The 25,599-nt window shown below is 46.1% G+C and overlaps 1 protein-coding gene across 3 annotated transcripts in view; it reads right to left on the bottom strand.

Moving 5' to 3' along the window:
* RXRG (retinoid X receptor gamma) overlaps nt 1-23,455 on the bottom strand; it is a 99,215-nt gene extending 75,760 nt beyond the window's left edge. The window contains exon 1 of one of the 3 annotated variants that reach the window (XM_047704812.1): nt 23,345-23,455. In XM_047704812.1, the coding sequence (XP_047560768.1) occupies nt 23,345-23,371 (27 nt within the window). In that variant the 5' untranslated portion in view covers nt 23,372-23,455. Of the gene's footprint in view, nt 1-11,669; nt 11,760-23,344 lie in introns of those variants that run through there. The other 2 variants (XM_047704813.1, XM_047704811.1) reach the window with 2 other exon arrangements.
* Between the last annotated feature and the right edge of the window lie 2,144 nt (nt 23,456-25,599).

Raw genomic sequence — 25,599 nt, 5'->3', positions numbered from 1 at the left:
CGGAAAAGCAAAACTGAGCCACCTCAATCCATAAATGAAGAGGCAGGCTAGGTGCTACATGTTATTTGAGAAAAGAGTATTGTAGCTTAATGCGGATGGAGCACGCTGGGCAAAGACGGGAGCATGCGGGTTATATAATACTATAATTATAAATACGATTGTTTAAGCTTTGTTGAGAAGTGGACATGTAAGCAAAGATCCAAAGGAAGAGGGGAGTTGGCATACGGCTCTCTGGAGAAAAGACTTTCCGTGCAGAGGGGGCTGCCAGAGCAAAGGCCCTCGGGAACAGGGAGGAGGCCATCGTAGCTAGCGTAAAGGACACATGGTGAGAATAGTAGGAGTAGAAGTCATAGAGGGAACGGGGGCCAGGTCCTACAGTCACCAAGGGTTTTATAGGAGATTGTAAGGATCCTAACTTTTACTCTGAGTAAAATGGGGGCATCTGGAGATTTTTAAGTGAAGGACTGAAATGAGCTAACTTTTAACAGCAGCATCACTCTGGCTGCTCTACTGGGGGACAGAAGGTATGGGAGGGGGCCAATGGGGACGGTTGCAAGACCAGTTAGGAGGCTGCTACAGAAATCCAGGTGACAGATAATAGAGTTTCAAACCAGAGCAACAATGGAGATGCTAAGTGGTCAGCCCCAGCCATATTGGAAAGGTAGAGCCAACAGGACTCATGGAGAGGTTGGGTGGAAGGATAGGGCAGTGAGACGAGGAGGTAGGGCAACTCGCAGGGTCTGGGCCTGAGCAGCTGGAAGAATGGAAGTGCCATCACCTGAGAGAGGCAGGACTGCAGGGGAGCAGATGGGCGTGGGAGACGAGGGGTTCAGGTTTGGATGACCACTGGGTGTCCAATGGAGATGTCAAGGTAGTATGCCTTTCAGGCCAGCTGCTGTATCCTCGCTGATGACCTCCTGGGTACAGAAGCACAGCCCAGCCCCCAGAGTCTATGGCCCATGAAGAGGGCTTGCGCACGAGCCTCATGCTGTAATCCCTGGGTCCCCAGCTTTCCAGGCCTTGCCCCAAGGACCACTCTCTATCCACAGGCAGATCTGAAGGCTCCAAGGCTTGTAGCATAGAAAGCAGGCTCAGAGAAGCATTTCCAGACCAAAGCTAATGGTGTCTGGGAAATCAGCACAACGTCCTCTCTGTCTAGAACAGCTCTATCCAATAGAACTTTCTACAGTGATGGAAATGTTCTGTATCTTCCCAGTCCAATATGATAGCCACTAGCCAAGTGTGGATTCTGAGCACTTGAAATGTGGCCAGAACAACTGAAAAACTAAGTTTTTTATTCTGTTTAATTTTAAGTAATTTAAATCCAAACAGCCACATGTGGCTAGTGGCTACCATATTGGATACCATAGTACTAGGTGGTCCTAACCACACCACACCATCCAGCAAAACTGTGTTCATCCTTCAAGGTCTCGTTCAGAGGTCTCTAACCTTCCTTCTATTCATACAAAGATAGAGACCCCTCTTCGGTACTCCCATAACGTTTCATACCTATTTCTAGTAGCTCGGTATACAGGAATGATTTGGTGGCACGTCTACTCCACAGTAGACTGTGAACTTCTTGCAGATGCGGATTGTGACTTTCTCTTCTTTATAGCATATGGACCCGGCAAAAAGAACGGTAAATAATTGTTGAATGGATAGATGAATGAACAAGTAGAGGTTTCACACTTACGGCCAATCCTTGTTTCTTATTTCTAAGTGGAGAGGAGTATAGGTGAGGTCAGAGATGGGAGACCAAAAGCCATTCATTCAATGTCCTCAGTACCCCCCACCTTCCTCTCCCCTGGCAAAGCAAGGGACAGAAATGAGATGAGGACCAGGTTCAGAGCCCACTGCCCCCATCTTATTAGAATAAACACCAATGAGGGAATTTCTAATTCGGAAGCCAAAAGAGGGGAAGATAATTTTTTTAAACATAATCATGACAAAATCATTATTAGTTAATAAGGGGGTGCATTTTACCCAGGCATTTATGTCTACAAAAACGAAACGATTCTCTGCTTTCTCTTTTACTGTCAAAAGTCCTATTTGTTGCTTGTTCTCTAAATAAGCAAGCTGGCCGGCCGTATTTGTGGCTAACCTCAGTGGTTCAAGCTGCAGCCCCAGGATGAGGAAACCCCATGCTGATCACTCCCTGCAACTCTAGGTCAGGGTCACTGAGGGGCTTACAAAGTTTCCTTAATGCTAACTGCAGGCCTGAGCTTCTCGGAGTGTATGATTTTCCTTGAAAGTCTCATTGCTTTCTTCAAATAGTGTGTGAGTATTTCTACGCAGAAGGCATTGAGCTGAGGGTCGTGGAGGGTACAACATGGTCCCTGTCCATAAGAAGCTAGTACTCTAGGTAAGAATGATAAGAAAAATGATCGTGTTTAAGGAAAAAACAGGGTTAAGGGCTTTGATATAACTGTTAGTTTGGGAAATACTAATTTTTTCATAGATCAGACATTGACCAGTTTCCAGATAACCAAATTAAGCCTTGAAAGAGGTAAGAATGGGAAGGGGTAGGGGGGGGGGGAGGGACTTGGAAAAGGAGCAATAAAATGGAGACAGACAGAGGGACAGGAAGAGGGAGGAGGGAGGAGGAGAGAGAATGTGAGTTTGGGCCCGAGATGCCTCTGGCTGTGGTGATTTCTTATGTTCCAAACAGCTGGCTGGGTGTATGGGGTTTTGGATGAGTCACCACATAGGAGGGGTGCTGAGGGAAGAAAAGAGGAAGGCACAGGAGATGGGAACCCCCTTCAGTCCCCTCAGGGTGGAGCTCTGGCGTTCTGTCTCATGGCCTCACTCAGGCCATCTGGCAGCAGAGCCTTCAATGCTCAGAAGCCATTTTATGAGGTGGTTATGAGACGTCCCCTCCCACCCAAGAGGCCCAGGGGTTTACCCCAGAACCCAGGGACTTCAGTGTCCTTGTTCATAATCCTGAACAGCCACATGTCAAGGATCTCTTAAAAAGGAGTGGTATTCAGCTGTCAAAAGGGAGGTGTGAGCTTCAGTCTTCCTCCCAGAAGAGGAAGGAAGGGGGAGGGACAGGCAGGCTTGACCTTGAACACTGACTCCCAGATGGGAGCTGGATTGCGAAGCCCCCCATGGCCCCTGCGATCTCTCACCCCTTGCAGGCTCCGTGAGGGCCTGGGCCTTGTGGCCTGAGCTCAAACTGCCTCCCAGCAAATCCCTATATTGAAGTCCTAAGCCCAGCACCTCAGGATGTGACCGTGGAGAGGCAGCCTTTAAAGAGATGATGTTAAATTGAGAGTGGCAGCGGGGGGGCCATAGTCCAATCTGACCTATGCCCTGAGGAGGAGAGGAGGGGGGACCCGCGGATGCATATGTCCAGAGGGACGGCCCCACAAAGAGGGAGACAGGGGACAGCCACCGGAAAGCCCAGCAGAATCCTCAGGGGAACCAACCCTGTCAGCACCTCGAGCCTGGGCTCCAGAACTGAGAGAAAATGGATTCCTGCTATTTGAGCCCCCAGTCTGTGGTATTCTGCCATGGTGGCCCTGGCAAACTCATACAGTGGGACAGGAGCTCATCACGGGGCCTGAGGGGTCCAGGGAGCTTCTCGGCTGTGGCTCATGGCGTCTGCCATCGCGCTGTGGTCCCTCTACCAGCCCTGACGCCAGATGGCCACTTCGAGGAACTAATGTTCAAGTTCTTCCCACGTACAAGACACGATGCTGGGTTGCCTTCTTATCCATTGCCTCACATAGCATTACTGTATAGCTGAGGCTTAAAGGAGTGAACTTCCCTAAGGTCACCTAACTAGGACCTGCTGGACCCAGGGCAGAAGCCCAGGCCCTCTGATTCCGGGGGCACCGTCCCCTCAGCCACACCTGCGAGGGGCTCCCTGGAGCTTTTAGAGAGTGAGTGCCCACCCCTCTCTCTTTCCAAAGTCCCAAAACATGGTCGCTCCTAACCCCTCAGTGGGGTTTCTGAGTCAGTCCTGTGATATAGAGAAGAGAAACACTTATTAAGTCCTAATTCTACTCTTACTGAACTTTCTTTAAAAAAAAAAAAAAAAAAAGATGTTATTGGGGCTCCTGGGTGGCTCAGTGGGTTAAAGCCTCTGCCTTTGGCTCAGGTTGTGATCTCAGGGTCCTGGGATCAAGCCCCGCATCAGGCTCTCTGCTCAGCAGGGAGCCTGCTTCCTCCTCTCTCTCTGCCTGCCTCTCTGCCTACTTGTGATCTCTGTCTGTCCAAATAAATTAAAAAAAAAAAGATTTTATTTATTTCCGAGAGAGGGGAAGAGAGAGAGCATGAGAGGGGAGAGGGTCAGAGGGAGAAGCAGACTCCCCGCTGAGCTGGGAAGGACCCCAATGCATGACTCCATCCTAGGACTTTGAGATCATGACCTGAAGGCAGTCACTTAACCAGCTGAGCCACCCAGGTCCCCCTTTACTGAACTTTCCAGACCAAACCCTTCTCTGACCACCCTACAGGATTTAGTAGCTAGTTAAGAACTATCTACTAGCACAAAGATATCAGCAAGGAGTCATTCAAGAAAATATTACAGTGGACCCTTGTGTGGTATAGGGGTTAGGGGAGCTGACCACCCCCCCCACAGTTTAAAAATCCACATAGAAGTTTTGATCCCCCAGAAACTTAACCATTAACAGCCTACTATTGACTGGAAGCCTTACCAATCACAGTCCTGTGCTGTTTTTATCAAAACAAATCCACAAATGTAGTGGACACACACAGTTCAAAGCCATGCTGTTCAACAGTCAACTGCATTGCTTTCTGGACACTCGGCTACTTTTTTCTCCTCGGCCAAGTCTGCCAAGCCCAACACGGCCTGGAGCCGCTTGTCAATATCTATTTTTAATGGGATATGTTTATAATTGGATGTATTTATAACCCCTTCTTCACGGGCACTTGTTTTCCTTCTGGAATCACAGAGGCATTTTAATAGATTGGCTTTGACAGCAAAGAAGGGACTAGAAGCTGGTCCCACCTGTTCCTGGGCCAGGTGTTTGCTGCACTCAGTGAAGAAAGGGACCTCACCACCAAGCACCCGTACTGACTTCTACAAGGGACAGATCACTCCTGGGAGGGACAGAGTGCATTGGCTGAAAGGTTTAGTCAGTGCAGAAAGAACCCTCGGACAGCCATCCTCAGGATGGAGTCCAGCTTGACGAATCCTCTCTGTGTCTGTTACCAGCCAAGCACAGATTTGCTGTTTGGATATAGCGTTCTTAGCAAAATCACACAATCGCGAAAACTGGAAGAAATCTTAGCGACGGTGCGATGGATTCCCTCCCCTTAGAGGGGACGGATGGGATGCCTGGACAGGGAAAGCAACTCATCCCAGGTCAAGCAGAGGACTAGGCTCTTCCCGATTCCTGGGCCAGTGGTCCCGATGTCCTATGCAGCCATCAAGCCTCCAAGAATATCATGTCCAGGTTGGCTCACCGCACTGTGAAAGCCACGTGCACATCTGGAAAGGATCCACAGAAGAATAACCCACGCTGACAAGGGATGGATAATCAATGTTTAAATTAAGTAGCAAAGATTCCAGCTGGACGTAAGGAAGTACTTTTTAGCTGTCAGGGTGATAAAATACCAAAATGAGCCAATCGAAGGAAAGCATGCTGAGGAATGCTCCCACGGATAAGAGATGAGCATCTGTCTTTGATCCCTGAAGGGTCACCTGCCCGCAAACGGGGAGCTGCGGCAAAGACTCTCTCTATCCCCACCAGCTCTATTAGAATCCACTTGGGGTTCCAAGCACCTTCTGGAAGACTTTGGCCAAGCAAACTGCTGTTGCTAAGATCTGCATCACTGACTCTGTAATTTCTTGAAATTACCTAAGACCACTTCTTCGCCCTCTTGTTTTTTTAATTTCAGAAAGCCTCTATATTAAATGCCTTTGTGAGGGACCACAGCAGAATCTGGAATGTCTGAATCTCTGGCTTTGGGATTTATTTATTTTTTTTTATTATTATTATTATTTTTGCCAGAAGTGACATGCTGAGGGATTAGAGTCTTGGCAGTAACTACAGGTCCAGGCAAGCAAAAGGTCAAGTGCAGGGCGAAGTTGGTTGACAGATACCATAGATCTTGACAGGCAGGGTCCTGGAGATCAAAGCGGCATTATCAAGTACAGGTGAACTCTGACCTTAGCGCAGAAAGGCCATTTGGTTTCTATCCTTTTTACATAATCTAAATATAGGTCGCCTGAAGTTCAGGATACACATCAGAAGCAAATGAGGTCAGAGGCTTGACAACAGCAGGGTGGGAGATGCCAGGATGACCTTGCAAGGGGCGGCTGCTCTTCCTCTTCCCTGGCCTGTGGGACCACATTAACACCCCAAAGGCACCCTGGGTACATCTAGAAGGAAAGTTTGTGGCCTTCAAGCAGCATCCACCCACAATAATGAGATACCCTGGTGTCTTCAGGAATGGAGAAAACGCCACACCCCCCGGTTATAAAGGGATTCATCCTTCTTCCTATCTCTTCAAAAGTCACCTCTGTGATGTCCCTAAATAAATCTCGTCAGTCCTCTCCCATGCTCCTCCTGGAACCCAGTCCAGTCTTGGGTTCTCATTGAGGTTGGACGACGGTGAGAGAGCCCTACTGGTGTACCTGCCTCCCTTGGCAAACACTAGCATTGGCCAACCAGCCTGCTCCATTCGAACAAATCTCCGTAGCTTCCAACGTAAGAGGAAAAGCCTCCGTCTCCTAAATTTCTCCAGTGGCATTTCCCACCCCCCACACCGCCACCAGCGCCCAAGTCCCATCCCTATGGCTAGGAAAAAATGAAAACGGCAATTTCCAAAACAACAGTGGAATGCTATGCAGCTAGTTAGCGTCAACGCCAACTTATCTGGCGCTGCTATTCCGCACCAAGTTGCTTTTCTTTATTGTGGTTTTACCCTGAATTAAAAGCACAATGCAAAATATAAGCTTACAAGGCACCTTTAAGGAATGGATTTTATTTTAAGGCAAGCCGTGATCCCACCCGCACCTCGCCCATGTGTTTTCTCCGCGATCCTCTGACAGGTGTGAACGCCCCGGTTTGGGGCCGGCTGAACCCAACTCGGGCTCCTTTGAAGCTCCAGCCCCTGTTGCCAGAAGCCAAGTGCAGTATCCTAGAAGGGTGCCTCGCACTAGGTAGCCATTCGGTTAAGTGTTTCTCAGTTTTAACAGAACGAGTAAACGTATAAATGAACGAATGACGGGCTGGCATTCTGTGTGCTGCCGCCAGAAGCTCCAGCTGGGGTGAGCCTCGGAGGCAGAGCACCACAAGACGAGGCAGTGGTTATAAACTACCAGAATAGCCAGAATCAGGGGTTACCCACCCCTTCCCTTTTGTTTACCCCATTTCAAAATGTAGACTCTGTCACTTATACCTCCTCACCCCCGTGGATCCGCTGTGAATGACTTAGTACTCTAGGCTGCGTGCGACCGGAACTCAGCTGGAGTTTGCTTAGACAGAAAGGGTCCCTGTGCGTCGCTGTATCCTTCTCAAGAAGTTCACAGTTTCTGTCAGGCGCCCTCCCCACACAGCTTGTCTGACTGGCCCCCAGCCCAGGGATGCTCCCGGCTCCCCGTGTTACTAGCCAGTCCTGTAAGCTGCATCTTTCCTGGTCAGTTTTGCTAAATGCTGCCTGTATCATATGAGCAGACTCTTTACATCCTACGCAGTCATCTGCCATCAAGTTCCTGCTGGGACCTGGACCCATATACCCACCCTGGTCTCCTTTCTGACCCAAAGTAAACAAGCAAAAAGTCCCCGGGAGGTGTTTCTAACCATGGTTTCCTTGCATATAGTACTTGTCCAGTAAATATATATTAGATTAAATCATAAAATCGTATCAATAACTAATCTCCATCTTTTCCAATGACAAGGGCCTAGATAATTTCCCCTAAGCTCAAAAGTTGGGATGACAATATGCAAGATTTTAATAAATAAGAATCTCATTGTAAATTGGTAAGCTATCCATTCCTTGCTAGAACCGTCGTTCTCCACCTTGGCTTCATAACAAAAAAGTATTATGCCCAGAGTATTTTTATAGTAATCCCTGCGCCCAACCCCCCAATTCTGATTTAATTAGTCTGGAGTGGCTCCCAGACACCAGCAATTTTTTAAAGCTTCCCAAGTGGTTCTAAAGGGCATCTAGGGTTGCAAATCACCTTTCTTAGCAACACTCACCTTCTCCTTCCCAGGGTTGATAAATCTCTGCTCTAGCTGTCGTGAGGCTGCAAAGGGGAAGGAGAAAAACTGTACGGTCAACTGGAGGAGAAAATACTGAGGGAGTATTTAAAAAATATTTTCCCTCTTAAACGTAAATTTGTTGAATAAATAAAATGAATGGAATTGCTCTAGCACTAAGGTCTCAGTGAAAAACGCAGGGCTCAGAGCCCTGTTTTAGGGACAACCCAGGCTGCCCGTGAGAGTCAGTGAGGAGACGCGGAAGTGTTCGCGCTCTAGCCCCACCCCAGACCAACCGCATCAGAACCTCTGAGGTGGCCCAGGTGACAGTAATTTTTTTTAATCCCCCAGGTGCGTCTAATGTGGCCTGAGTTAAAGACCATTAGTCTAAATAAGGCAATTTCTTTAAATGCCTTAAAAATTACATCATAGATTTGTCCATTCTTTTTTTTTTTTAAGATTTTATTTATTTATTTAGAGAAAAAGAAAGAGCACACAAGCAGGGGGTGGGGAGAGGGAGAATCTCAAGCCGACCCCATGATGAGCACGGACCCCAGCACGGGACTCGTCTCTTGACTCTGAGATCATGACCTGAGCTGAAAGCAGGAGTCAGACGCTCAACTGACTGAGCCACCCAGGCGCCCCGACTTGCCCAGTCTTTTAACCCAAAAAGAAATTCAGATTTTTTTCAGAGACCAGAACACCTTGACATCTTGTTTAAATGTGCTTAGTTGGTGGGGCACCTGAATGGCTTGGTCGTTAAGCGTCCGCCTTTGGCTCAGGTCATGATGGGATGGAGCTCCACATCTGGCTCTGCTGGGCGGGAAGCCTGCGTCTCCCTCTCCCTCTGCTGCTCCCCTGCTCGTGTTCCTCCCTCGCTGTGTCTGTCTCTGTCAGATAAACTAAAAAATCTTTTAAAAAAATGTTTAAAAAAATAAATGTGCTTGGGTGGTATTGCTGGTAAGTCCAGCTAAGAATATTAGTAGCCAGGTGGCTGCACAGAAACCGGTGAGCTTCCACGGCTGGCTGTCATTCGGTTGGTAACCAGACGTCCGTAGGGCAGTGCTGGCCCGGTGTCTGGATGTGTCCTTTGTCAAAGAGCCACAGCTCTCCCAGACACATGTTCCCCAGATGCAGGGAGATCTGTGGAAACTGTGTCTCTGGTAGATCTATGTACCACCAGCTAGAGGCTCACGGAGAGTATTTGCCATCGACGAGGTAATCAAAGGAGCATGCGAGGTTTCGGGAGGAGAAACAGGGCCGGGCAACGGGAAAGAGGCAAAGGAGCCCACGCTCAGCACACTGGCCCCGGACACAACGAACTCACACCCACCCGAGCCTCACGTGGAAAAGCCTCAGTGTCGTGGGGACTCATCACTGCCAGCCTTAAAGGAAATCCTTTTCTTAAAGGTACTTGGTAAACCTATATTCTGAAGTATGCTTTTCATTTATGGCAAAACTACAAAAAAAGGGAGAGAGAGAAGCTATTTAATGTGACAAGAAGAGGGGCTAAATGAGAGTCTGGTCTGGACACTTAATTTCTTCATATGTCCGATTCGACTAGTGTGGGGCTTCTCAACCCTGGCCGCCCAGCGGAATGCCTGGCGAGGGCGTTAAAACATACGGATGGGGAGGGCGGAGCAGACATTCTGATATGATTTGCCTGGAAGGCGGCCCGGGCATCAGGATTTCTAGAATATCCCCCAAGGGAGTCCATTATGGGACCATCGAGAAGCAGGGCAGTGGCTGTTCCTGGCCCTCCCTCTTCAGCCCGAGTCTTCTCCCCCCACCCCTCCTGGAAGCTAGGCGCCTAGCTTCCAGAAGTCTGTGAGCGATTAGAAGATGGATGTAATCAGTGATTGATACATCCCAGAAGCTTACTCAAAGCTACCTACTTTGCCTCATAAGAAGACTACCATTTCTTTCTTTTTTTTTTTTTCTTTTTTTTTCTTTTTTTAAGAAATGCATCCTTCAGGGCACCTGGGTGGCTCAGTGGGTTAAAGCCTCTGCCTTCGGCTCAGGTCGTGATCCCAGGGTCCTGGGATCGAGTCCTGCGTCGGGCTCTCTGCTTGGCGGGGAGCCTGCTTCCTCCTCTCTCTCTCTGCCTGCCTCTCTGCCTACTTGCGATCTCTGTCAGATAAATAAATAAAATCTTAAAAAAAAAAAAAAAGAAATGCATCCTTCATCAAGCCCAAAAATGACATCATCTTTGAAGTAGGTTCCTCCACATGCTGTGTCTCTACCGTCTCTCCCTGGTCTGAGCGGATGTCCAGGGGCCCTTCCCATAGCCTGACCTCAGCGCACATAAAGAAATAAAGAACTGCCAGGGTGAATAAGGAGTGTTTTCCGTGTGTCACAGAGAATGTTCTAGATCCTGCTTCCACCCTTCCCAGTGTCCTTTAGGCATCTGGGCTGTGGGCCCACGTACGTTTTCACAGTTGGCCTTCAAGGACTGATTCCCAATTCAGTTTGGATCTCTTGCCAGGAGGCCCCACCCAAGTCCCATTTTCCCATGTGCTGGCTGAACCACCAGCGTGGAAAAATATGAAATTCCAGAGCTGGAGCTTCTCCAGCCAATGTCATGGCAAGAGAAGGGAGTCCGTGTCAGCCTCCCAGGGTCCGGGTGCTCCCACAGCCAGGGCGCCATTCTGGAAGCCACGGTGGGTGGCTCCAGCCCTTCATTTCACACTATCAACTCCCTGATTCCAGCTGTGGAGAACAAACCAAAAAAAAAAAAAAAAAAAAAAAAAAAGAAGAAATCCAAGGAAGCACTCATTCAAGGCGAGATTCAAAAAACAGAGGTGGTTAAGTAGAAGTTCTAAACCAAACCAAACTTCTGGACACCCCGGTAAACTACAAAACTAAAACCACGATCCACGTAGTTATGTCCAGACACTGGTCAGTAAATCTCCAGGTTTGTAGACTGAATCGTCCAGCTCATTGCTTCGACCTACACCTCCTTTTAGCTATGGAGACCAAGTTCCTGTATATTAAAACGTATATTAAAACTTATAAACGCTTGCTTTCCCACCTGAAAGCGGAAAAGACACTGGGAAACCACATCTGGCAGGAAGTTTGATCTTTGGCTTAAGAGAGAAGATTGGTTTCAGCGGGGTGAATTTTGTAGGCTGGAGAATGATTTTTCAAGTTGCTTGAGACTTCTAAAATTCCCAGTTTCCATCAGAATTGTCTCAGTGTGGGAAAGAGTGAGTAGGGCCACCCAGGTCTTTATTTGGGAGTTGCCTGGAGTTTCTACTTGCCCATAGAACTCCCCGTTTCAAGATAAAAATCCTTAATGAGAACATTGTCTTGGGTTTTGTCATTATTCATTATTAAACTTGTCCGGATCCTTCACTCCAGAAGTAGAGACAAGATGGAGGCAGAATGCCTGGGGAAAGGTCAGGGACAGATTTAAACATGTCTCACTAAGCAAGTCAACCCGTGTCCCTGCTATCAAGCTACGAGGCCAGCTGTCACCCACTATATCCTTACCCTGGCCTCACCCGTCCTCTGTCCAGGGAAGATGTCCAGAGGAACCTCCAGCCCTGCGGAACAGTGAGCAAGCATTACTTCCCGCGTAGGTCTTCCAGGGAGCCCAGGATCCAGAATGGCCCCTGGAGGCCAGGAATGGGCACAGGGACTCATTTGGGGAACACAGGCTGGTGAGGTCACAGTCCAGACTGGAATGTTGGTGCCTGCAGACACCCCGCCCTTGGCACCGTCTGACAGTAGAGCTCACTGGTGAAGAGGGTGGGGTTGATGTCAGACTAGCCTTGGTCTGCTTCCCAAGGCCTCTGTTCTCTCAAGGGAGACCTTGAGCAACTCTCTGACCCTCGGTTTCTTCCTCTGTAAAATGAAGAAAGGCCACTTACTTGATAAGACGATGGTGAGGATTAAGGCAGTGCAAACGTTGAAACACAAACTCAAGCAATTAGAGTTACTTTGATCATCCTTTATAGGTGCCTAGAATAATGCATCTGTAGTCGAACCTGTCCCCCTAACAGAGATGTCCCCAGAGCCTTAGTTTGTGGATTGACTTAATTTTTTTTCCACTGAGCGATTTCTGCACTTTGAATTATAAGCCAAAGCGGGTGTGTGGCACAAAACCAGGGCATCAGCTCAAGCCAACATGGAAATTGCCTGAAAAACAAGTGAGAGACACAGCCTCAAATGGCACAGAAGCCTGATTCCTACTACTAGCAAGGCAAGGTCAGCGTGGCTCTAGCAAACATCCTCACTAAGGATATTCTAAAAGAAAACCAGCCTTATAACTTTCAGATACAAACTAAAAGTGACATCAGGTTAAGGAAATATCATGGAATCATCTTTTCAGAGGTCGAGTTAGGAGTCAGATTGAACTTGCGATTAGCACATCAACTCTTAATACATGAGGGCTGGGGCGCCTGGGTGGCTCCATGGGTTAAGTGACTGCCTTCAGTCCAAATCATGATCCCAGGGTCCTGGGTCCGGGCTCCATGTCGGGATCCCTGCTCAGAGGGGAGTCTACTTCTCCCCACTCCCCCCTTCCTTTGCCCAACCTCCCCCAACCTGTTCTTGTGCTCTCTTGCTCTCTCTCAAATAAATCCTTTAAAAAAAAAAACAAAAAACATAAGGGCTTACAACATGTTAGCATGGCTTGAGAAAGGCATACAATATTTTAAAGCTTTTAAAAAACACTCTGTTGATGATATGTTTGCACCTCTGAAGTTCTTCCTACCTAAAAGAATAAAGATGAACTCCAGCGACCAACGCGATGACCAATCACCTTCACGGGAAGTGGGAGAGTGCCCCTGCCTTCCTTCAAGGACTGAGATGGGGCCTGGAACACATTTAGCCCAGCACCTTGGGTCATGGTAAGTGTTCCCAGTCAAGGAACCAAAGAGCAAGCCACAGATTTGCCACGCTGTGGGCCTCCAGCACCAATAGACCTGGGCTGGGAAATGATGTGAGTTGATTCCTTCTCTATGAAGATAAGTCTCGTGCCAAAAGGGGAAGATAGAGACTGCAATTTAGAAAGCCGGCAGGAGACACCTCAGGAGTAAAGCAGGGAAATGCTGCTCATTATTTGGTGGGGAGCAGAACCCCCACCCACTTCACTGCAAACATCCTTCCATGCAATGGCTATGCTCAGAGCTGGTCAGGTGCCACCAGGACCCTGCGGGCCACAGGGTCCATCTGGAGAGAAGCCCCGGGGGGGTTGAGGAAGGGACTTCAGTTAACTCTTCAGCGCAGACTCGGCTGGGGAGAGCTGTCAGGTTTTTTTTTCCTTTTAAAGATGTTATTTATTTATTTGATAGAGAAAGAGAGATAACGAGAGAAGAAGCACAAGGAGGGGGAGTGGGAGAGGGAGAAGTAAACTCCCAGCTGAGCAGGGAACCCGACATGGGGCTTGATCCCAGGACCCTGGGATCATGACCTGGCTTGAAGGGAGATGCTTAACCGACTGAGGCATGCAGGAGCCCTGAGAACTGTGGTGTTTAAAGACAGAGACAGAAATCAGAAGCCGTTCTTCTCCCCAGTAAGAAACAGGCCTTCATATGTCCCAGAAATTCCCAGGACATGGGCATTCTGATGGATAAGAACAGGAGATGGCCCGTGAGAGTTCGCAGGTTATGTGCCCACTGTGCTATGAAAGCCCATCACCTTAACTTATGTCTTCTGGGGGATTTTTTGCCTCTGAAATATACCTGGCGGATTATGTGTAGAAGCTGAGTTTCAGAAGAAGGGGCTCGAGATACTCAGGATAAAGGACAGGATGACCAATGGTCCTGGTTTGCTCAGGACTATCTGAGTTTTAGCATGAAAAGTCCCTCCTCTTGGAAAGCCCCTCAGCCCCATGCAAATCAGGACAGCTGGTCGTCCTAAAGAACTATTACAAAATACTGCAAAAAGACTGTGATTCAGGATGGATCAAGTTCATGGCAGACAGATAATACATAGTGAAAATGAGGTGACAATTTTTCCTCAATATAAGTTTAGGGTGCCAGACACAAGGACTTAGATAATGCACATTTCTTCTAATAAAGACCACCATGTTGACCATGAAAGCCAGGAAGCAGGAAACTTGGAAAAATAGTAACAGTGAGAATGCACATATCAGGCACTCACCATATGCTGGGCACAGTTCGAAAGCTTCACATAAATTAAATCACTTAACATAAATTAAATCTTCAACAGCTGTATGATAATCTTCTGCATTTTACAGATTTAAAAAATGGAGACACAGACATCACATACACAAGAAATGTACATGACAGAATTGGAGTTTGAAACCAGGCAGCCTGGGGCCAAAAGTCCATGCTTTCAAACAGTTCCCGTATGTATCTGTAACAACTCATGTTTCCTGAGCTGCAGCTACGGGCCCATCATGGTGCCAAGTAAGGATGCTCTCCATAGAGCAGCTCCTACAACCCTCGCAACAGTCTGTCCGGGTTAGGGACTTTATTCGCTCTTTCAACTACTATTTCCTGAGCTGTTCAGGAACTGTAATATTCAGGAACTGTTCAGGAACTGTAATATTATTTCACAGGGGAAGGAGGACGAGGGTTTGGGCCAAAGGAATGGCAGTGAACATGGAAGATGGAAGTCAGAGGCCGGACTTGAGAAAAATGTCTGAAGTGAAAACTTCAGAACTCAGGATTGCTTGAACATGGGGAATGCGGGAGCAAAGTAAAGGATGACTACGAGATTTTTTTTACTCAAGGGACTGGGAGGATGGTAATCCATCCACCAAAAACAAGACCAGAACAAGTTCTGCTTGAGGGGGAAGATAATGAGTTCAGACTGGGCCATGTTAAGTTTCGGCTACTATGGGGCATTGCATGTAGATGTGACTAGAAAGTTCCAGAAACATGTCTGGAGCTTAGTCTCTGATGGCTGGGAGCCAGTATCCTAGACTTAGTGATTAAAGTCACAGGTGTAAATAAGATTACCCAGAGAAGAGAAGATGACAAATGATAGAGGCCTAAGAAATGTCAACATTTCAGGGGGGAGCAGAGGAGAGCCTGCCAAGGAGGTCATGAAAATTCGAGACAGGTGGGGAGAAAACCAGCAGACAGTGTTTGTCTGGAAACCAAGGGAGGGACAGGTGATGGCAGAAGGACCAGTGCTATAGCAGACAAACAGGAGGACGTTAGAACAGCTCATCGGGACCAGGGTCTATCTTGGGACTGAAGACGGGGGCCAGAACGTGATCAGAAAGCAGCAAGGGAAACTGGGTTCCAACTCAGCCCGATCCCGAACTTGGTCTCCCTAACGTCCTTCAGCCAGGAAGGAAATCAACCTCAAAGCTTGGGGTTAAGGATAGGCCTGTCCCTGGGAAGCTGGGGACTCCTGCTGCTGAGTCTGAAACCTAAAGGAGTGGCCACTGTGGTCGACACATTTATTCTCAGCTGCTTTTGCGGCCAGATTAGCCCTAAAGAGCCACCAAAACAGAACCCAACTCAGAAGCAAACAGATTTTTTTTTTCTTTTCCAAAAATCCTTTCCTTCCATAGCAGAAGAGGAACAGAGAAAGTAGTTCTACCGAACAAAATTCCCTGGGCCAGGTTTCTGGCTGCCTGACCCTTGACCCCTGACCCCTGACCCCAGGCTGAGAATGCTAGAGTCTTATTAACATCAGCAAAGTATGCATGAAGAGACAAGCTTTCCAAGGTCTCAATCCATTGCCAAACCCGAAGAGCTCCCTACTGACCTTGAAGCTTCAGAAGATATTTCTCCCTTCAGGATGACAGAGAAAAGACAAAACCGTCGCTGGCTCGTGAAGCAGCTGTTTTTAATACACCCTGGGGAGAAAAATCTGGAAGTTAAGAGCTGAGCTAAGGAGAGATGTGGATGCAACTCTGACCCGCATTCAACTCCAGGTGACTCAGCTCAGGAAGAAAAAACATGTTATTTGAAGTCAGATGTTTGACCTTTTTTAGGGGAGTTGTCCATTATTTATGTCCACACCCTTTAACTGGTGTTGCCTGGGCATTCTTTAGGCTCTGAAACCAGCCTCTGCATCTAAGTCTGTGTGATCATCCAAGCTTCAAGAGCTCTCCCCACTAGCCCACCACACTTCATTTTTCATGTAGCCAAAGGATCAAGCAGAACATTCCTGCGGGAAGAGACACTGCCCAGGCCTGCCCACACCGCCTCTCTCCCGGGCTGATAAACCCCCATCATAAATTCTGCCACAACTGGAGGCTTCGACCTGCAATCAGTATGCTTTTCTCTTGGCAACACACCAGCTCTGTCCCATGAGATAAATCCATTATTTTCAGAGTCCTAGAGGCTTCCTGGGGGGCCAGGAGAAGGAGTAAGAGGAGTCTCCCCGGCCCAGGGTAAACCATCTTCCATTGCCGTCTGCAATCCTTGGGCTAACGTCTCATTCTGGCTCCTTCCCGGGTCTCATCAGTGGTTCTGCTACAGAGAGACATGGTACCTTCCAGACTTCTACATCGCCATCCCCAACCCCCTTCCCAGCTGTTGTCAAAGCAACAGCATCATTCACGGGGAAGTTCGAGGAGGAGAATGGTGAGGTGGGAGGGACGGGCTGAGAGAAAGATGTACTTAGATAACAAAAGCGCTCCGTCCTTGTAGACTATAGTACCAGAACACCGGGCTATGCCTGCCTTCGGCTCTCGGACCTGAGACTGAACTCTAGAATTCATTGCCTTTGGCTTCAACAGGTTCTCGGGTCTGGAACAGGAGAAAGAGAGAGGTGCGGGACTCTCCAGGACACTCACTCGCACATTGTGGGCTACCTGCGCTCCTTCATCCAAAGACCTTGACCCAGCTTGGTCTGCATCCTCTCCTCCTGTTGAGTGACCCCACTGGGAAGAGAGAAAGAGGCTGCCTGAGCCCTTCGGCTGCTTTGGCAGAGCGTGGAACCTCTGAGCTCCTGCATTTAATCCCAGCTCTTTCCAATTCCAACCATTTTTCCCAAACAACTCACTTTTTCTAGTCATGTCAGCAACTACTTTTGCATGATTAAGTGAGTCCGCCATACAGATGAGCCAGCTTGGCTGTGGGGGCTGCCAAAAGAAAAACCCCAACTGATCTGGTGTTTTTCATCTTATTGACAAGAACTTAATTCAGTCAAGCTGCACTTCATGTTGGCAAAGCTTCAAACCTCGGGAGAAGGGGAATCGCAATGCCACCTATATAACTGCAAAATGGGTCTGGAGGCCATGCTGATGAGCAGGTCTGTAGCAACTCTTGGAAATAACCCATTTAAATGTTGCAACAGGGATCCACAGTCTTTGCAGAGAGGTTATAACATCAAATAGCCATTTGGTTCCTTCTGGATTCCTCACCCTCCAGCCTCCCACCCCCTGCCACCCAATGCACAATTTTAGAAAATCTGGAAAAGCTAAAATTTCTTTTAAAATATCCAAAATTAATTTTAGGGGAGACTGGGTGGCTCAGTCGGTTAAGTGTCTTTCCTTCAGCCCAGGTCATGACCTCAGGGTCCTGGGATGGAGCCCCTGCATCAGGCTCCCTGCTCAGTGGGGAGTCTGCTTCTCCCTCTCTCTCTGCCCCTCCCCCCACTTGTCCTCTTTCTCTCTCTCCTGCTCAAATAAATAAAAATCCTTAAAAAATAAAAATAAAGTTAATTTTAGGTGATTTTGCTTTCAGATTTTTTGTAATACCTTTCTGTTCCCTCAGATACTTAGGATTTCTCCCCCCAAAAAACAATCAAGGAATCAATTCTCTGTCCTACAGGTCAAAAACTGACCTTACCAATGCTGAGAAGGAAATGGAGTTTTTCATCATTCAGAGTTATCGCTAGTGATATGTGTAGACAGGGCTTTGAATGTATCCTATGTTCTGGTCTATCCCTGCAGCTCCAGCTTCTAGCCCTTCCTCAGAGAAAGCCACATGAGAACTTCACGGGTTCTTATGGTAAGAGGGGCTAAAGAGAGAAATTCTTCCATTATTCCATGACAAAACGTCTTCTGAGAATCCTGGCTAACATTTTATTATGTGCCAGGTCCTACTCTAAGTATATTCACAAATTTAATCCTTATAACTACTTTCTGAAAGTGGTACCATAATTCTCTCCAGATACTTACAGATGGAAAACCTAAAGCACAGAGAGATCAAGCAATTTTTCCAGAGTCACACAGTGAATAAGTGATTGTGCCAGGATGCTAGCAAAGGAAGTCAGAGCGCAGAGTTCATGTTCTTAACTTCCATCTCCCAGCAGCTCTCAGAACTGAGCATGAACAAGCAACTGGAGGGGTTATGAAAATACAGATTTCTGGGCGCCTGGGTGGCTCAGTGGGTTAAGCCGCTGCCTTCGGCTCAGGTCATGATCTCAGGGTCCTGTGATCGAGTCCCACATCAGGTTCTCTGCTCGGCAGAGATCCTGCTTCCCTCTCTCTCTCTCTCTCTGCCTGCCTCTCCATCTACTTGTGATCTCTCTCTGTCAAATAAATAAATAAAATCTTTAAAAAAAAAAAAAAAAAGAAAAGAAAATACAGATTTCTAGGCCACACACCCAGAGTTTCTGATTCAGTAGCTCTGGGTGAGGCCTGAAGACTTAGACCTCCAGCACATTCCCCAATAACAGTGATGATGCTGGACCACACATTGAGAATTACTGGTTATGTTTTGGTCCCTAGAGAAAACTCTCACTGGAATCCTTTCTTCATCTCCACATAGTACTCCAAGACAGAAAAGAAAAAAAAAAAAAAAAAACAGCTTAATGGAAGCATTAGCTATACTACATATTCTCATGAGATCAATCAACCAGCCAGTGTTTTGGGTGGCCGTGACAATGTCTCTGACTGCAACTGTGCTACGTCAAACTTGGGGGACTTCCAGAGCAAAATCACAGCCTTCTCAATGGCGCATTTCTGGACCACTGATGGGACAGGCGGCCTGCAGAAAATGACCAGACAACCTGTACCCTCTTCTCTCTTCTCTCTCTACTCACTCCTTTGTTGGTAACACATTGTTTCCAGGCCATGACTATTACTCAACCAAGCGCATCTCACCCATTAGTTAAAACTTCCTCCCTAGAGGTTTGGAAAGTTACCTCTCTCCAAGCGAATGCAGAAGTGCCTTCACATTCGGAATCACTTCAGGGCATACAGGACCACAAGATACACGTACATGGGGGAGGCAAGCAGAGCAAAGACAAAATAAACCCTACACAATTCTCTAAGATAAAGCTAGAGCAAAGCTTGTACACAGAAACATAACCTGTAAGACAAACTCAAAGAAGGAAACCCAGTAGGTTCCGAGACTTACAGTTTGGGGGAAACTCACACACTGAGATCCAAAAGATCTCTCCATTACTAGGAAGGAAGATAGCATCAGGTGGCCCACGATGTTCTCCACAACATCCCCACACAAAATACAGACAATCTCTTAGAATAGTCCTCAAAGGATACTTGGGGTTATAATATTCCACAAAATATGGACCCCAGTTCTCCCATGTCAAGGTCAATGCCTTACCACAGTAGGCTGGAAGTCAATACTTGAAAACTAAAAACACTTTGAGTAGTTTGGTTCTTCGTTATCTACCCTGAAATATATATATAAAGAACTACAGCTGCACTTCTTTACAAATACCCCATAATTCTGATACTTTTGCCACTGCCTTTCTAATTTGTGTGTGTGTGTGTGTGTTTAAGTAGGCTCCACATCCAACATGGGGTCTGAACTCATGACCCTCAGATCAAGAGTCTCATGCTCTACCTACTGAGCCAGGCAGGTGCTCCTTGCTACTGCCCTTCTATTCAACTTAACTAAGTCTAATTTAATTTTTTGATACTTGAAGATAATTATTACATTGTAATGGTGAAAGTTATTGCACATTTTCTTTAAAAATTATTTTTAAATCATTTTAATTTAAAAACATTAAAATTTTAAATTAATTTTTAATCTTTAAAATTTTAAATATTTTAAATTTTAAATTTAATTTTAATTTAAAATTAAATTTAAATCTTAAAAATTAAAATTTAAAATTTATACAAATTAAAATAATTGATTTTTAATTAATTTAAAATTCTTAAATAAAAGAATGATCTTTTAAGAAAACTTTTTAGTCCAGTTTTCTTAAAAGATTCATCATTAAGTACTCCCATCAAATAATCCATTAAGTAATCTAAGTCATTGACACTTCATTCTGACATTTTTCAGTACTGTTTATAGCATTATGAAAATCATTTAGACCAAATGTCAGAAGTCTGAGACTCTAATCCTGTCCCCGTAGCTTAGTGGATATATGGCTTACCTTCTCTTGACCTTGGTTTTCTCATGTGTTAAATGGAAGAAAAGAAAACTCACCCCACAAATACTCTCATGAACTAAGACAGGAATAAAAAAAAAGCCTTAAGGAACACATATCTGAATTTGAATTGAATTATAGTAAGTGAAAATTCATTTGATGGATTATAATTACGATAATGATCCTAACGAATGGTCACTGACTTATTTTCCTCCAGAGGTAATGATGCATTTCTGTGGAAGAACAGGTGTGTGCTCCCCACCCGAGGCCCCTGGGGCTAAAGGCGAACAGGGACAGACTCAGGCCAAGGGCTAGTGAGAAGGGAGGAGCACTTCAGCACAGCTCAGTTAAGGTTGTTCAGATCCAGAGAGTGAATTCAACAAACACATCTGCACCAGTCATTGGAGCCCAGGGACCTGGTGGGTACCAGAGCCAGTGCACAAAGAAAACAGGGTGGGAGAATAAGGGACACAGAGGCAAAAACAAAAACAGTGAGTTGATGTGGGAAGACAGGAGACAGTCTGAAAAAACTCCAGTGGTGACAAGCCAAGGTCTACAGCTCTGCTTTCCATACCGCTCAGTCCATTTGCTGGAAGCAGCCAAGGCTGTTTAAATGGTCAGGACGCTGTCACACAGAACCTCTCACTGAGCTCACCTTACAATCAGCGTCAGATGCTTGCAAGCCTACCAGGAAACATGGAAGTACTAACAGGCCAGCCCATGTTTCAGATTTGAACTCACCAAGCCAGGGTCCTTACTGAGGCCCTCAATCTCAGGGTGAAAACACTAAAGTCTGCAAGAGACGTGTTACTACTAATAGTTAATGCACCAACATTTGCAAATGCCTTGCTTATGTATACACATGCTTCTCTTATATACATTAGAACAGGGTGGAGTTTATCCCTAGGATAACCCCTCTCCCATTCACTGGTATTCTGATGTGCTTCCTCAATTAAGGAAAAAATGGGGGCGCCTGGGTGGCTCAGTTGGTTGAGCAACTGCCTTCAGCTTAGGTCATGATCCCGGACTTCCAGGATCGAGTCCTGCATCGGGTTCCCAGCTCCTTGGGGAGTCTGCTTCTCCCTCTGACCTTCTCCTCTCTCATGCTCTCTCTCACTCATTCTCCCTCAAATAAATAAATAAATAAAATCTTAAAAAAAAAAAAAAAAGAAGGAAAAAATGGGGTAATACCTAGTGGTCTGGGACATGCACGTAATCTGAGGGTTGCCCCTGAGAGTGTGCCACATGCTCAGTACAGGGCAGTACTGAGTACTCAGTACTCAGTACAGTACAGAGATGGCTGGAAACCACCACTAGATCCAAGCAAGCTGGGTAGCCTCATGGAGAGGACACAGGAGCTGGCATGGAATCACTGTGGATGGGCCTGCTAATGTATTTCAGAGAATCTGGGTAGGGTACCAATACCCAAGGGCTCTATGCTCACGATGGCGAAGAGCAGAATCCAGCTAATTATACATGGTCCTCCATAACCTTGAGCTAACGACCCATCCTGATGCTGTTCATAAATCTCTCATCCTAAAAGAACTCAAATTCATAATTTGGCTCACTCATTTGGAGTTTTTTTTTTTTTTTAATAACAGTGGTCAGGTGGTAATTGTCAGAGTAGAAAAGTATTTAATCCAATTCTCTTTTTGAATGACTCATTTCCAATTTATGTACTGATAACCTATAGTGGTCAGCCTCCAAGATGGCACTGAGTGATCCCCATTTCTTGGTATCACACCCTGTGCAATCTTCCCCACACTGTATCAGGGTTTCTTCGTGAGATCAATGAAATATGGCACAAGTGATGACGTGTAACCTATGCTAGGTCATGAAAGACATTGCTGTTTCTGCTTTGCCCCCTCAGGTCTTGTTCTGGAACATGACCATGACGCTGGCTGTCATGCTGTGAGGACACTCAGTCTTATGGCAAGTTTCACTAGAAAGGGGACTGAGCTACCAGTTTTCTAGCCATGTGGGTGCGCCATCTTAAAAGCAGGTCTTCCAGCCCCAGGCTGGACTTCAGATGACTGTAGACTCAGCTGACGGCTTGACTGCAGTCTAGTGATAGTCCCTGAGCCAGAACCACTCAACTAATCCATTTCCAGAAACTATAGAAGGTAATAAATGTTTATTGTTATGTTAAGCCAGTAAGTTTTGCAATAATTTGCTATGTAGCAATAGATAACAAATATATAACTGATGTGCTAATTACAAATTACTTTTTTTTGAGATTTTATTTATTTGACAGACAGAGATCACAATCAGGCAGAGAGAGAGGAGAAAGCAGGCTCCCCGCGGAACGGAGAGCCCAATGTGAGGCTCGATCCCAGGACCCTGGGATCATGACCTGAGCTAAAGGCAGAGGCTTTAACCCACTGAGCCACCCAGGCTCCCCCACAAATTACTTTTTATCATTCATTCAAACCAGATACTCCAGGATTTTTTATTTTCCAAAACTTTTTAAGAAATTTAATAAAGACTTGTTACTAATTCTCTACACATAGCCCAAATGAGCTTCAGGATTTATTGCACATATGTGAATCTGTTTCTTACTTTGACCAATTGGAAATATTATTTATTTGGGATTAGAGTCTGTTCTCTATTGGTGACCCCTCAGAAGTCATCTAAAATGTGGCCCATTTTATGTTTGTGTATGGTCTATGACAATGTCTAGTGTGCTACATGGGACATGAATGAATAAGTTATTCGCACTTACTTAAAAAGCCACAGGGTCTCATCAAAAGAATTTTATCATATTGAAAGAATTTCTTTTCCTCTCTTGTATTTTGCAGAAAGGTTTTAGGGTACCAAGAAAGATTGGGCAACATGGGTGATCTCTGAGGATTTTTGTCACTCTAAAATAGAGCAAAAGATTTTAGAATTATTCTTCTTTAGCAAAAATCAGGAGAGAAAGTCTAAGACCCCAACAATTAACTCACCACAGGAAAGGTACAAACCACAGGCATTGGTCAGAGAATCTCTTTCTGCGTAGGCCAACGTATCGTCCTGAAGGACTACAGACTCCATTTCCTAGGTTGTCATGTTATAGTCGGATCTGTGTGTTCTGAGAACATCTGACACAGCAACATCTGGGAATCAACAGAAAAAACATCTTCCAAAGTCAATATAAGCCCTGTTTACATTGTTGCCATCCTGAATTATACATTCCCCTTTAATTAGTGCAAATAATCAAAAGCTAACAATATTTACAAAAGTCTTAAGTTATGATTTATTTTCCTCAAGAAAGAATTATACCACCCATTGCAGATTGGGAAATGAAAGAAATCAGACTCTAATCAAGATTGTGGCCTAAAGGCGAAAAAAAAAAAAATGGGGCCATCCAGAGGGCATTTCCCAAACATTCTAGCATGGGTTTCTCCCCTCAAATACTTCTGGCACCCCTTATTTTCTGATGAGAATTTCCTTTTCATCCCTCCACCTCCAGGAAGCCCTCCTGGTACCTAGACTGTGTGAAGGGCCCTTCCTGTAAGCACCCCCTCCACACAATAAATATTTTAAAGGCTCTGTTCCTGTTTAACTAGTTTTAAGACCCTAGTGCCTAGCCCAGAACCTGACACATAGTAGAAACAAATAATATGTATTGACTAAAGTATACATTGGACCCATGATTTTTTTTTAAAGATTTATTTTAGAGAGAATGAGAGAGCACAGGCATGGGTGCACGTGAGCGGGTGGAAGGACAGAGGGAGAGAAGTTTCTGTGCTGAGCACAGATGCCACTGCAGCGGCTCCATCCCACAACCCATGAGATCATGACCTGAACCGAACCAAGAGTCAGAGATTCAACCAACTGAGCCACCCAGGCGCCCCATGGACCCATGATTTTCATATAACATTTTGCTCTTCCTCATATTGTACTTATTAGATAATTCCTTTTTATTCATTTTTTCTCTGCCAACCCCCCTTTATAGCTCTCATTCTAAAAGTCTATGTTTTGCTAAGTTTCAATCAGCACAAGGTAAAAAATAGGACAAAAGTCTCCACCCAGGGTGTGAGAATATTACAATCCAAAAAACTACCATGTAACTTTACACCCACTATGATGGCTATAAACAAAAATGGAAAATAACAAATGTTAGTAAAGATGCAGAGAAATTAGAACCATCCCCATATCGCCAGTCTGAACATCAAATGACTCAGCCAGGGCAGGAAATCAGTTTGGTGATTCCTCAAGAAGTCAAACAGGAAAGTACCACATGACCCAACAATTCCACTCCTCCTCACATGCTCCAAAGCACGGAACACAGGTTGTTCAAACAAAAACTTGAACACAAGCATTCATAGCAGCACTGTTCACAGCAGCTAAAAGGTGGGAACAATCCAAATGTGCAAGAACTAATGAATGAATTGATAAAGAACACATGGTTTCTCTGTGCAATGGAATGTTGTTTGGCCATAAGAAGGAATGAAGTTGTGATCCTTGCCGCAGCATGGAGAAGCCTTGAAAATGGTAATGCTGAGAGACAGAGGCCAGCAACAAAAGACCACAAAATTCGATTTATATGAAATGTCCAGAACAGATCTATAGAGATAGAAAGTAGATTAGTGGAGGGGCGCCTGGTTGGCTCAGTCAGTTGAGCATCTGACTCTTGATTTTGGTTTAGGTAATGATATCAGGGTCCTGAAATTAAGCCTCATGTAGCACTCCATGTTCAGCACAGAGTCTGCTTGTCCCTCTCTGTCTGCTCCTCACAGCCCCTCCACTGCTAAAATAAATAAATAAAATATTTGGGGGGGGGGGAGTAGATTAGTGGTTCCTTCAGATGCTTCAGAGTGGGTGAGAGTGGAAGGATCAGTGGGTGGCTAAAGGGTAAGAGGCTTCTTTCCCACCCTGGCTGAGTCTTCAGAGAGATCATCACCCATGTAGTCTTGTCTACACTTCATGTCTCAAGCAGAGTTGTTGACTCGGTGGTCCAAGGTTTCCTTCCAGGTCCCAGAAACTTCTGGTAATTGTTTGAATTCTCATTTCACATGTGCCAGAAAATGAACTTGGGCCCAAAATGGAGAAGGGCAGGTGGTGAAGTAGGAACTAAACCAGGTCACCATTAACATCCAGAGACCCTCTCGTGCGTGCTAGGGAAGCCTGATACCCTAACCATCCAGACACCTGCTGAGCCCTCGCAGTCAGTCCCCTTGCAGGTAGCTCCAGTCCTCGGAGACCCTGATGGAAGAGC

Source organism: Lutra lutra, chromosome 15 (assembly GCF_902655055.1).
Source record: "Lutra lutra chromosome 15, mLutLut1.2, whole genome shotgun sequence".
In the NCBI taxonomy this organism is placed as follows: Eukaryota; Metazoa; Chordata; class Mammalia; order Carnivora; family Mustelidae; genus Lutra; species Lutra lutra.
Note: the sequence above shows the minus strand (reverse complement) of the source record. Positions and strands in the feature narration are given on the sequence as shown.